Raw genomic sequence first — 12,103 nt, forward strand, 5'->3', positions numbered from 1 at the left:
AAGGTTTTCCTTAACTCTGTCCTAAATGACCTACCCCTTATTCTCAAACCATGCCCTCTGGTACTGGACTCTCCCAGCATCTGGAACATATTTCCTGCCTCTATCTTGTCCAATCCCTTAATAATCTTGTATGTTTCAATCAGATCCCCTCTCAATCTCCTTAATTCCAGCGTGAGTTATACAGCTCTCTTCAGATGCACGTGCAGTTCATCTCTTTGGTTATAGGCAAACAACTGGGAGAAATGGACTGACGGGATTGTTTTGTGGTCAGGCATTGACTCAATGGACCGAACAGCCTCCACTATACCATAAGGAAATGACAGTTGTATCTATAGCCATACACAGGCAAACAATGAGACACAGATTAAAGAACAACATATGCCCCACACTGATTTATTTGCTTAGTGGTACAGCGTGGAGTTGTCTCTGCCAGTCCTTCGAGTTTTGCCACCCAGCAACCCCAACATGGCCAACTAACCCTAACCTAATCACAGGACAATTTACAATGACCAACTGACTGACCCACATATATTAGAAAGGTGGACAGTCACAAAGGCACGTTGCACTGAAGCTATCAACTACAGACAAACATAGTTACATTGCACAAGTACAGAGTCATGCACATAGTGAGACAGACACACGTACAAATGCATCCCTGAATATACAGAGACACATCACACACACGCACAATAATCATTGAATGATTACAGATTTAACTATGAACAAATATTTACATATTTATAAGCAAAGATGAATCACAGACATATGCATGGAGATACAGAGGTAAATCACAAGATCCAAGCATAAGACATAGGAGCAAAATTAGGCCATTCAGCCCATCGAGAACACCACCATTGCTGATTTATTACCCCGCTAAATTCCATTCTCTAGCCTCCTCCTTGTAACCCTTGATGCCTCGACTAATCAAGAATCTAACAAACTCTGCTTTAAATATACCCAACAACTAGGCCTCCACAGCTGTCTGTGGCAATGAATTTCCCAAATTCACAACAATGTGACTAAAGAAATTCCTATTATCTCTGTCCTAAATGAACGCCCCTCTATTCCAGGGATTCCCAATCTGACGCCCAAGAACCACTTGCTTAATGGTATTGGTACATGGCATAAACAGGGTTGGGAACCGAGCTCTGTTCTGAGGCTGAGCCCTCTGGTCCTAGACTCTCCCACTATAGGAAACATCCTCTCCACATTCAGTGTATCTAGCCCTTTCAATGTTTGATAGGTTTCAATAAGATCTCCCTTCATTCTTCTAAACTCCAACAAACACAGGCCTGGAGCAAGCAAATGCTCCTCATATGCTAACCCTTTCATTCCCAAGATCATTCTCATGAACCTCCTCTGGACCCACTCCAGTGCACTACATCGTTTCGTAGATGAGGGGCACAAAACTGCCCACAATACCCCAAATGCCTCAGCATTACACCCTTGCTTTTGTATTCTGGTCCTCCAGCAATGAATGCTAACGTTGCATTTGCCTTCCTCACCACCGACTCAATCTACAAGTTCTCCTTTAGGGAATCCTGCACGAGGATTCCCAAGTCCCTTTGCACCTCTGAGTTTTGAATGTTCTCACCATTCTTTATTCCTTCTGCCAAAGTTCATGACCATACATTTCCTACCCTACATTCCATCCCATCTGCTACTTCCTTGTACATTCTCCCCATCTGCTTAAGTCCATCTGCACTCCCTGCTTCCTCAACACTACCTGACCCTCCACCTCTCTTCGCATCATCTGCACACTTGGCCACAAAGCCATCTGTTCCATCGTCCAAATTATTGACATATAGCATAAAAAGAGACAGCCCCAAAACCAACCTGTGAGCAACACCGCTATTCACTGGCAGCCAGCCATAAAAGGCCCCCTTTATTCCCACTCTTTGCCTCTGGCCAGTTAGCCAATTTTCTACTATTAACGTGTGCGGAGTACACACACACACAAACACGCAGGTGTGGACATGCACAAACATAAACTACAGTTCCGTTACAACCACAGTGCTGAGACCCCCGGAGAATCCTTTCTCCCTCGGCAGCTGCAAAATCCAAAAATATCACCTAGAAAAAAGATATCAGCTAAAAATATATATATTTTGAAAACAATAAATTCACCACATCTGCAGCCTATTGGCTTCATACTCCGGAAATAATATTTCTTCAGTCACAGGAAACAGGTAATCATTATATTTGCAAAAGTCTACCTCACTGTAAACATGTGGATGCAGAACACAGTGTGTTGGGAAGATGTGTCTGAAGATGTGGTATGGGTGCACTTGGTGCTGCATTGGCCACACTAGGGATGTCTAAATCCACTTTTTGCCTGATCAGTGTTCGATAAACATTATTTCCATATAAACTCTCCAAGTGATCTCCCCATTCAGCTTTCCCTTGCAACGGCAGATCTAAGACTGTGCCCAGTCCCCGTCGAGCCTGTGTGAAGAGCCCACCGGGGTCAACGCGTCCCTGGAAGGGTCAGGCCAGAACAAGTTGCCAGGTCAGATTCCTTTTCTCGGAGCTGTGGTGCCTTCAGTCTTCCAGCGGTTTCACCATTGCCGTTAGAGACTTCTGAAGCCTGTTTTGTCATCCATTAAGTGCTCAGCTGCAGTGTTGGGATTTGAACAGTATCCTGGCCCCTGGTTTACTGACCTACTTGTCTTCGCTGACCAATCTCTGAGCTAGCACATTCTCACAATAGAGCTGACCAGCGTATAACCAGGCCCTTCGGCCCACCACATCTATGCTGACTGTCATATCTATCTATTCTCAATGCAACTTGCTGCATTAATTCAATATCCCTCCATGTCCTGACCCTTCAAGTGCCTGTCAAGGAGTCCCTTAAACGTTACTACTGTTCTTGCCTCCACCCCTCTTCCTCTGTTTACTCAAGATAAAAGCTACCCTTTACGTGAAAAATAGTTTCCTCCAATCTGCATTAATCCTCTTTTCTTTAATTTATGCCCTATACTTTTAGATAACTGTACCATAGGGAGCAAACACTAGCTATTTATGCCCTCATAATTTTATACACTTCTGTCATGTCATCTCTCAGCTTGCTATGCTTGGAATAAACAAACCAAGTAGGTCCTAACTCAAATAACTCAAGCTCTCCAATCCTTGTAACCTCCTTATGAGCCTTTTTCACACCATTACCTGTGTAAGCACGTCCTTCCTATAGTGTGGTGACCATCATAGACTCATGGAAATGGACTCTTTGGACTACCTCACGCCGCCCCTGATGTCTCTATATCTCCACCAATCCCTTTTGCCTGTATTACACCCATCTCTCTCTCTCTATGCCTTCTCTGTCCCTGTCCATATACCCTTGGGAGACCTCCATCCACTCTTTATTGATGAGTCTTCTGGTGACCAATGTTAACGTCGAACCCACAGGCACGGGGGTGGGGTGGGGGTGACTCATGGCGCAGTTGGTAGAGATGCTCCCTCACAGCGCCAGTGACCCAGGTTCGAACCTGACCTCAGCTGCTGTCAGCATGGAGTCCGCGATTTATTTAGGCTGCCGAAAGTCGCTTTGTCTTGAATAGTTAGTTTAAAAAACTGCAGTTATTTTTCCCATTGGTTAGCGACCTGGTGTCCAGTTTCAAACATCCCAATTATAAAATAGCACGTGGAAGGAGCTTGCTTTCGCTTCCTTTGCTTCAGGCAAACAGTGCACGTGACCAAGGGGAAGATATGCTCTGCACACGCCTCTAGCTGAGATTGTTGTTTTTTAAATATTCAGCTTTGTAGTTTCTGTAACTTGGGGAACATGAACGTTTAGTCGAATTGTTACTGCTTGTAAATAAATGATTAATATACTTTTTACAGTCATTGTTTTTTCTCTCTCTCGCAAGACCCGCGAACCTGATTCAACGTTACAATTGTGTTGTGTAAAGCCAATAGATTTATAGATTTATTTTTCATGTTTTTCTATTGCCTCTGTTCTTGTTTGTGGTAGGGTTGTGTGGGTGTACTGTGAAAAAGGAACATTGGGTGCACAGAATATAAATTTCTCAGTTAAATTGAGGTACTGTACCTGGCGTACAGGAAGTAAAAGCTGCCTTGATGTTTTCTGGTTGATCACTGAAGTGTTTGCAATTGTGATTAAGATGACGGCTCATTGTGATATTGTCAACAGTTGGTGCAGTGATTAAAAAAAAATCCAAATTCAAGCGAACAATTGCCGCCATCCTTCGACCTCAGACGGAGTTGTTATATTTTCTTGACTCACCTTCGGCTCCAATGAAATGATGGTCAACTTTATTCGATCCTTTATTAGCAATTAGCAAACATACAAGTGTGAAGATATATTAAGTTCTATTAACTGATATTAAGTGGTCAGCAAAGGTATCACCTCTCCGATCCCAAGATAAGAAATGAAAAGAAGTAAGCAAGAATATGAAACTTATTCCCTTTGCTTTTATCACGCCCCCACTAAAGCGGCTATTTACCATAGAAACATAATTAACGCGCAACTTGAATACTTGATACCCACAATTGGTTATGGGGCAGGTTCACTTGGACCCGCTTCATCAGCGTTGTCTAATTTTATTGTTGTTCATCCTGCTGGATTCATATTGCCAAGTTCCAGTTGACAAATGAAATCTTTGGCCTCCTCACTTGCAGCCTTTTCCACCTTTTTTCTCAATTCCTCCTTCTTCTTGGTCCGTTTCGTCTTCTCCAATGAACGTTCATACTTGACCTGATAATAATCGTCCTCCGTGTGCTTACTACACATCCTTGCAGGGCAGAACTTCAGTAATACCAGCAAAAACACAGAAACCAGCAGCAGAATTTCTCCACCGATCTGTTAGGAGATATAAAAAAACACAGAAGAAGCATATAAATATTTAGCCTGCCTGGCCGCTGAAAGTGATCAAGAAATTTTTTTCAGAGAGGTCGTCTATTACTCCAATATTCTTTTCCTATACGAAATCCATATGTTTCTTTCGTTGTCATCTAAAGAAACCCATCAATCGCTGCTTTGAATGCACTCAGCGAGTGATTCAGTTACTACCTGGTGGAGAACTGCAAAGGGTCACTTACTTCCAACTGACATGAGGATGAAGATAATTCGTGCTTTTGCATTTCTATTTGCACAGGTCGCTGTCTCTTGCACATTGGTTATTTGCCCGTCTTGTTGCGTGCGATTTTACATTCATTCTATTGTGTTATTTTGCATTTACTATGAATGCCCACAACGTCATTAACATCAGAGAAGGATAGGGTCACATAAGAGTACTTTGATAATAAATTTACTTAGAACTTTGCTGACCACGATCCCCATAGACGCTAACCCCATTTTCCTGCATTTATTCCGTATCCCCTTACTCGTTTCGTCTGGAGGTACAGTGCCTGTAATTGGCTATATCAGTCTGCAACACCTCCCCTAGCAGCTATTTCCAGGTATTTTCCATGAATTTCTTCCCACTCACTTTAACCTATCTCATTTCTACATCAATTCTGGACGCCTTTTCGCATATTAATGACGTTCCGGAGCATTAACGGCACTGACAGGTCTACGGGGCAGAATTCTGCACTGTTGCAATCGCGTACTTTAACGAACATCTAAAGATACTCACTCTGGACCAGTGGCATGTGTTGAGCAGATAAGACGAAGCTTCGAGGCTGCAAAGGTGTTTGCAAAGATTGCTTTGCGTCCGGTTGATTGCAGTGGCAAAATAACAGGCGACATAGTCCCCGTCCAGTAATAAAATAACGATCCATATCGTAGGTGGGATGCATATTTGCATCAGTGTCTTCAATAGAAAATAAGGAAAATCTTTGCTGCAGGTATGGGTTTTCATGGAGCCACAGCATGTTTGGTTTTGGTTGCTGTTTGTAGAATTCTTCTCAGCTATTTCTGGTAGTTGAAGATATTATGAGTGATGAACAGATCTGATGGACAATGGGGTGCAGAGCTAACCATTCCCAACCCACCCTCTCCCCCGAGAACTACGAACTATTGCTGTTGTTATACTACTATTGAGAGAGAGAGATAAAGCCCAGGCAAGAACAATTGCTACAGATAAGGGGGGGTGGGAGAGACTGTTGATTTGATGACTTTTACAAGGATTATTTACCTTTTACTACTTTGCACGTTGACATTCCTCAGGAGATAGCAGGAGTGGCCTGATTTGACAGACACAGTCATTCAGAGTTGATGGATAGCTGAGACCCCGTGAGTAGAGATAAAAAGACAGGTCTGGAGAGACACTCTTCAGACACACCCGTGGACACTGAGTGTTGGGGACCCACAGGAAAGGTGGGATTTTCGGAGACCGAATCAGGAGATCGGTCAGTAAAGCGCACAGTGTTAGAGCAGGGCCGGTGGGGACTTGTGTGTGTGTGTCCACCCATGCCAGAGTGACGAGTCCACCACAGAAGAACGGTCTAGCTGAAGACCAGAGGGGCCATAACTGAATGACTACAACGATACGACGGATTAAGAAAGCAAAGGAAGGTTTGGCTGCTGTAGCTGTTACCTCTCGCTCGCTCTCTCTCTTTCTCCAACGATTTCAATACAACAACCATAACTACTTCAGTATTTATGAACTGAACGCTATACTTTCCCATGACAATTCATTTACCCCTAGACATCGATAGAGCTTGTTTATTATTGCTTATTATTATTCCTACACTATTAGGTTTATTACTGCTAACGTGTTATATGTATATTTGCATTATTGGTATTGTTTTGATTATTTTACTAATAAACACTTTTGAATATAGTACCACCAGACTCCAACGGATACTTCTGCCTTTGCTGGTCTGACACCCAGTTACGGGGTACATAACAAAGAGAAAAACTGTATCGGCCATGTTGCTTCTGCTCACCTTTTCCATGAGATTGAACTTTGCCATGTTGCTTCTTCTTTCCTGTTCCAGGACGTCGAACGCACGTTACACACTTCAGCAATATCCGTGCATTTGGTATCACCAACATACTGAGGAAAAGAAGAACAAGTACGGGTATAGCAAAAGCGAGACTGACGTGGATGGTGTTCCATTCCGGATCACATGGACAGGGGCTGTTTTTTTCTAACAGGTATTGCAGTCCATACAAGATTCCTGTTAATCCTACATTCCCAATGACAATCAATGAGGAGCGATAGATTTCTGAAACGAATTTTTTCCCTCTTTCCATCGCAGTTAGTCGGTCCTAACACTCTTAGTAAAACACCCTCTACTGCAATGGGCGAGGAGATGAGCAGACGTTCTTATCTTTTCTGCTGAACTACACCAGAAAAGGAAGTTGCGAAAGTATATATATACAAGTCGTTAGGGCATATATTGTGTAATTAATTCCACATATTTCTAGTGTGAGCGTTACGTCACCTTTATATTCAGGGCAGTTACCGCTCATGTAGTTGCTTCTGGACAAAATAGAAACTTCTCCTGTTAAGACTCTCGATGACTAGTGTGGAAGTAGAGGGATCTGCATTAGCTGGAAATATCAGCTGAAAATGGCAGATGGAAGTTTCTGCAGACAAGTGCGAGGATTTGAACTTCGGTAGGACTAAACAGGGTAAGTTTTACACAGTGAACATTAGAGCATCCAGGAGTGTGGGAGAACACAGGGTTCTGGAAAAATAGGATCATAATTTGGTGAAAGTGGCGTCGCAAGTAGATAGGTTCGTAAAGAAAACCTTCAGTCTTCATAAATCAATGTATTGAGCAGCGGAGATGGATGTTATATGCAGGCTCTATAATACGTTGTCTAGTTTGTAGTATGGTGTGCAGTTTTGTTCACCTACCTACGGGAAAGATGTAAACAAGGTTCAACGAGTACAGAGAAACTTTAGAAGGATGTTGCCGGGTCTGGAGGACCTGCGCTATAAGGAAAAATTGAATAGGTTAGGAATGTATTCTTTAGATTGATAGAGGTATACAAAATTATGCGAGGTATTGAGGATTTTTCCACTGAGGTTGGGTGGAACTACAAATGGAGATCGTGGGCGAAGCGTGAAATGTGAAGAGTTTACGAGGAACATGAGGGGAAGCGTCTCCAGTCAGTGGGTTGTGCAGAAATTACAGGTGGCTTGGTAGTCCCTGGACCTACTTAAGAGCCTATTGCCCTCGATGGATCTATTCTGTCTGTCCCAGGTCTACACTGGAAAAGGCCACGAATCCTGCTTTGCTCCTGTCATATTCCTTTCAAACGAGAGACGAGATTGAGAAAATAGTGCGTTCAGAAACAAAGGGAAAATTCCAATAACACAAGTCGTTTGGCACGCAAGATATTTCATAGAGTTTGATCAACCTTTGTGACTCCAGCTCTCCTGGAATGCTCTCCTGGAATGTTCTTGGACCCGATTCTAATTAATACCTCTGGCCAAATGGGAGTCAGCCTGTGAGGACCCCTCCTTATCTGAGCCCCTCAATGCCCATGACGTTGAGATTTGTTGTCAAACATGTTGCCCCTCCTTCCTTCTTAGACTTCATCTGCATATCCAGTGACAGGTATACCCATCAGAATCCACATGTCAAAGTCCCCCTACCAATGTCCTTCACTGTACAAACATAGCATCCAAGAAAAAATAAATGAGGTTTATCATCGACCCTTGAAAAATGATCCCATTCCGTCGGGGCCACTTCACAGTGAAGGCAGACATCGATGGTGAAATTCACCATCATCTTTAAGCAATATAAGACCATAAGCCCATAAGATATCGGAACAGACTTAGGCCATTTTGGCTCATTGAGTCTCTTCCGCGATTTCACCATGGCTGATCAAATTATCTACTCAGCTCCAGTCTCCTGTCTTCTCCCCGTATCCCTTTATGACCCGACCAATAAAGAGTCTATAAAAGTCTGCCTTAAATATGCACAAAGCCTTGGCCTCCACAGCTGCCTATGGAAAAGATATGTCAACCTTTAATTAACTGTCGAATAGCATCGTTTCAAACCTGGCGCATACCTACATTTTGCATTAGTCTTCACTATGGAAGACACTAGTAATATGATGGAAGTTCCAAGTGTCACAGTTCATGAAGTGTGTGACGTTGCCATTCCTAGGGATAAGGATCGTGGAGCACCGACAGGTCTGAAGGTAGATAGGTCACCTGGACCTGATGGTGGACACCACAGGGTTCTGAAAGATGGGACTGAAGCGACTGTGGAGGCATTAGTAATGATCTGTCAAGAATCTGTAGATTCTCGTACGGTTCTGGAATACTGGAAAATTGAAAAATGTCACCCCACTCTTCAAGAAGGGAGAAAGGCAGAAGAAGTGCTTTGATTGAGGCACGACTGAGCAAGCAAGTGGCCGTTAGCGAGTTAGACCTGCAGGAAGAATTTAAAAAGAAGACAGCTTTATAGAGCGGGCGTTGCAGGAGAGGACCACGGTGTAGGTATTCAGAGTAGGAGGGCTTTGGCTCAACGGGGTTTTGGCGATAACAGGTCGAGGTGACAAAAGTTACTTGTCAAGAATAGGAATAGGTAGTATGTCTGCAAAGACTGTGTTCTGTATTGGGGGTCAGATGTGGGAAGCCCCAGAAACTCCCAGCTATCCGGACGGCCACAGTGCCAGGTGTGTCGAGCTGTAGCTCCTTAGAGACCGAGTTAGGGAACTGGAGATGCATCTTGATGATCTTCGTCTGGTCAAGGAAAGTGAGGAGCTATAGGCAAGTAGTAACACTGGACCCTCGGGAGACAGATACGTGGGTAACAGTAAGGAGAAGGAAGGGGAAGAGTCAGATAGTAGAGAGAACCCCTGTGGCAGTCCCCCTTAACAATAAATACTATTTGTGTATTGTTGGGGGTGGGGTACGAGTCTGGCCCTGTGGCTCAGAGTTGGGGGGGGGGAAGTAAGAGGATAGCGGCAGTGATAGGGGACTCTATAGTTCGGGGGGCAGGGCAGAGAGGCGATTCTTCGGACGCAGGATAGAAACGGATCGTAGTTTGCCTCCCAGGTGATTCTGACCTCGTCCACGGTATCCTGAAGAGCGAAGGTGAACAGCCTGAAATCGTGCTACACATTGGTACCAACATCAAAGGTAGGAAAATGGAGGAGATCTTGAGAACAGACTACAGCGAGCTAGGAAAGAAGCTGCGAAGCAGGTCCTGAAAGGTAGTAATCTTGGGTTTGCTGCCTAAGGCACGCGATAGTGAATATAGGAACAGAACGAGGTGGAGGATTGATGCGTGGCTGAGTGATTGGAGCAGGAGGCAGTAATTCAGATTTCTGGATCATTGGGACCTCTTTTGGGGCAGGCGTGACCTTAAACCCAAGGGGGTCGAAGAAATTATAGTCGAAGAGAAGATTTAAACTTCTTCAGTGTAGGCATCACTGGGAGAGGTTTTGAGGTAGTGAATTTAAAAATGCAAACACGAGGAAATCTGCAGATGCTGGAAATTCAAGCAACACACACAAAATGCTGGTAGAACACAATAAGCCAAGCAGCATCTATATGAAGAATCTAAGTCGACGTTTCGGGCCGAGACCCAGTGTCAAGACTAATTGAAAGAAATTCTAATAAGCTTACAGTTAGTTCTGGCGAAGGGTCTCGGTCCGAAACATCCACTGCGCTTCTTCCTATAGATGCCGCCTGGCCTGCTACATTCCACCAGAATTCTGTGTGTGAAGCAGGTTGACTGTGCGGTTAAGGAGACTGAGATTGAGTTCAAGAGCCGAGAGGTAATGTTACATGGAACCCTGCTCAGACCCCAATTGGAGTACTGTGCTCAGTTCTGGACACCTCACTACAGGAATAATGTGGAAACTATAGAAAGGGTGCAGAGGAGGTATACAAGGATAGTGCCTGGATTGGGGAGCATGGCTTATGAGAGTAGGTTGTCTACACTTGGTCTTTTCTCCTTGGAGCGATAGACGATGAGAGGTTACTTAGTCGAGGTTGATAAGATGATGAAAGGCATTGATTGTGTGGATAGTCAGAGGCTTTGTCCCAGGGCTGAAATGGCTAAAAGGAGAGGTCACAGTTTTAAGGTGCTTGGAAGTGGGTACAGAGTAGATGTCCGGGGTAAATGTTTTACGCAGAGTGTGGTGAGTTCCTGAAATGGGCTGCCAGCGAACGTAATGGGGCGGAGACTATAGGGTCTTTTAAAAGACTCCTGGATAGGTTCATGGAGCTTAGAAAAGTAGAGGGCTATGGGTAAACCGAGGTAATTTCTAAAGTCAGTACATGTTCGGCACAGCCTTGTGGGCCGAAACGTCTGTATGTTTACTATAAGAAATTATTGGTCTGTTGGCCTCTCTTCAGTGGTTGGGCAGATGTTGCAGTCAATTGTTAGTGATGTGGTTTCGGGGTATTTGAAGGCACATGATAAAATGGGCCATAATCAGCAGGATTTCCTCAGGGGAAAATCTTTCCTGACAAATCGGTTAGATTTCTTTGAAGAAATAATAAGCAGGATAAAAAAAGGAGACAATAGTGATGATGAATATTTGAATTTTCAGAAGGACTTTCACAAGGTTCCACTTCTGAAGCTACTTAACAAGATGAGAGTCCATTGAATTACAGAAAATATTGTAGCAGAGATAAAGCAGTTTCTTATTGACAGGAGACAAAGAGTGGGAATAAAATGAGCCTTTTGTTGTTGGCTGTCGGTGACAAGATGGCTTCCACAAGGGTCTGTGTTGGGGCGGATTCCTTTTACGCTTTCTGTCAATATTAGGATGATGGAATTGATAGCTTTGTTGTAAAGTTTGCGGACGATATGAAGATAGGTGGAGGAGCAGGCTGTTTTGTTGAAGTACAGAGTCTATTTAAGAAGTTAAGCAATTCAGGAGAAAGGGTAAAAATGGCAGATGGAATTTCAGTGTTAGGAAGTGCATGGTCGTGCACTTCTATAGAAGAAACAAAAGTGCTGACTATTTTCTAAATGGACAGAAAATACAAAAAAAAAAGACGGCACAAAGGGACCTGGGAGTCGTTGTGCAGTAATCCCTAAAGGTTAATTTCCAGGTTGAGTCTGCGGTGAGGAAGGCAAATGAGCTGTTAGCATTCATTTCGAGAGGACGAGAATATAAAGCGGGGATGTAATGTTGAAGCTGTAAAGCACCGGCGAGACCTCACTTGGTGTATTGTGAACAGTTTTGAACAACTTATCTGAGAAAGGATGTGCTGAA

The 12,103-nt window shown here is 43.8% G+C and overlaps 1 protein-coding gene across 2 annotated transcripts; it reads right to left on the reverse strand.

The window, feature by feature from the left end:
* Positions 1–4,255: 4,255 nt before the first annotated feature.
* LOC132393812 (uncharacterized) lies at positions 4,256–7,256 on the reverse strand. Of its 2 annotated transcripts, XM_059969202.1 has the most exons (3): positions 6,850–7,255; positions 5,595–5,875; positions 4,256–4,819 (listed from the first exon to the last, which is right to left on the reverse strand). In XM_059969202.1, exons 1-3 carry the CDS (start codon positions 7,157–7,159, stop codon positions 4,571–4,573), a joined length of 840 nt encoding a protein of 279 aa, XP_059825185.1. In that variant the 5' UTR covers positions 7,160–7,255; the 3' UTR covers positions 4,256–4,570. The 2 variants fall into 2 exon arrangements, with proteins under 2 accessions (XP_059825185.1, XP_059825186.1); XM_059969203.1 differs by lacking the exon at positions 5,595–5,875 and having other exon boundaries at positions 6,850–7,256.
* Positions 7,257–12,103: the final 4,847 nt, after the last annotated feature.

The sequence above is a fragment of the Hypanus sabinus genome, chromosome 5 (assembly GCF_030144855.1).
Source record: "Hypanus sabinus isolate sHypSab1 chromosome 5, sHypSab1.hap1, whole genome shotgun sequence".
NCBI lineage: Eukaryota > Metazoa > Chordata > Chondrichthyes > Myliobatiformes > Dasyatidae > Hypanus > Hypanus sabinus.

What these genes read in the sequence shown, in the direction of transcription:
- LOC132393812 (XM_059969202.1), bottom strand. Translation starts at nt 7,159, where the DNA reads ATGGAAAGAGGGAAAAAATTCGTTTCAGAAATCTATCGCTCCTCATTG. An exon ending in AGTTCAATCTCATGGAAAAG is followed by an intron (nt 5,876 to 6,849) that starts GTGAGCAGAAGC and finishes TTCAACTACCAG; the next exon opens with AAATAGCTGAGAAGAATTCT. An exon ending in ACACATGCCACTGGTCCAGA is followed by an intron (nt 4,820 to 5,594) that starts GTGAGTATCTTT and finishes ATCTCCTAACAG; the next exon opens with ATCGGTGGAGAAATTCTGCT.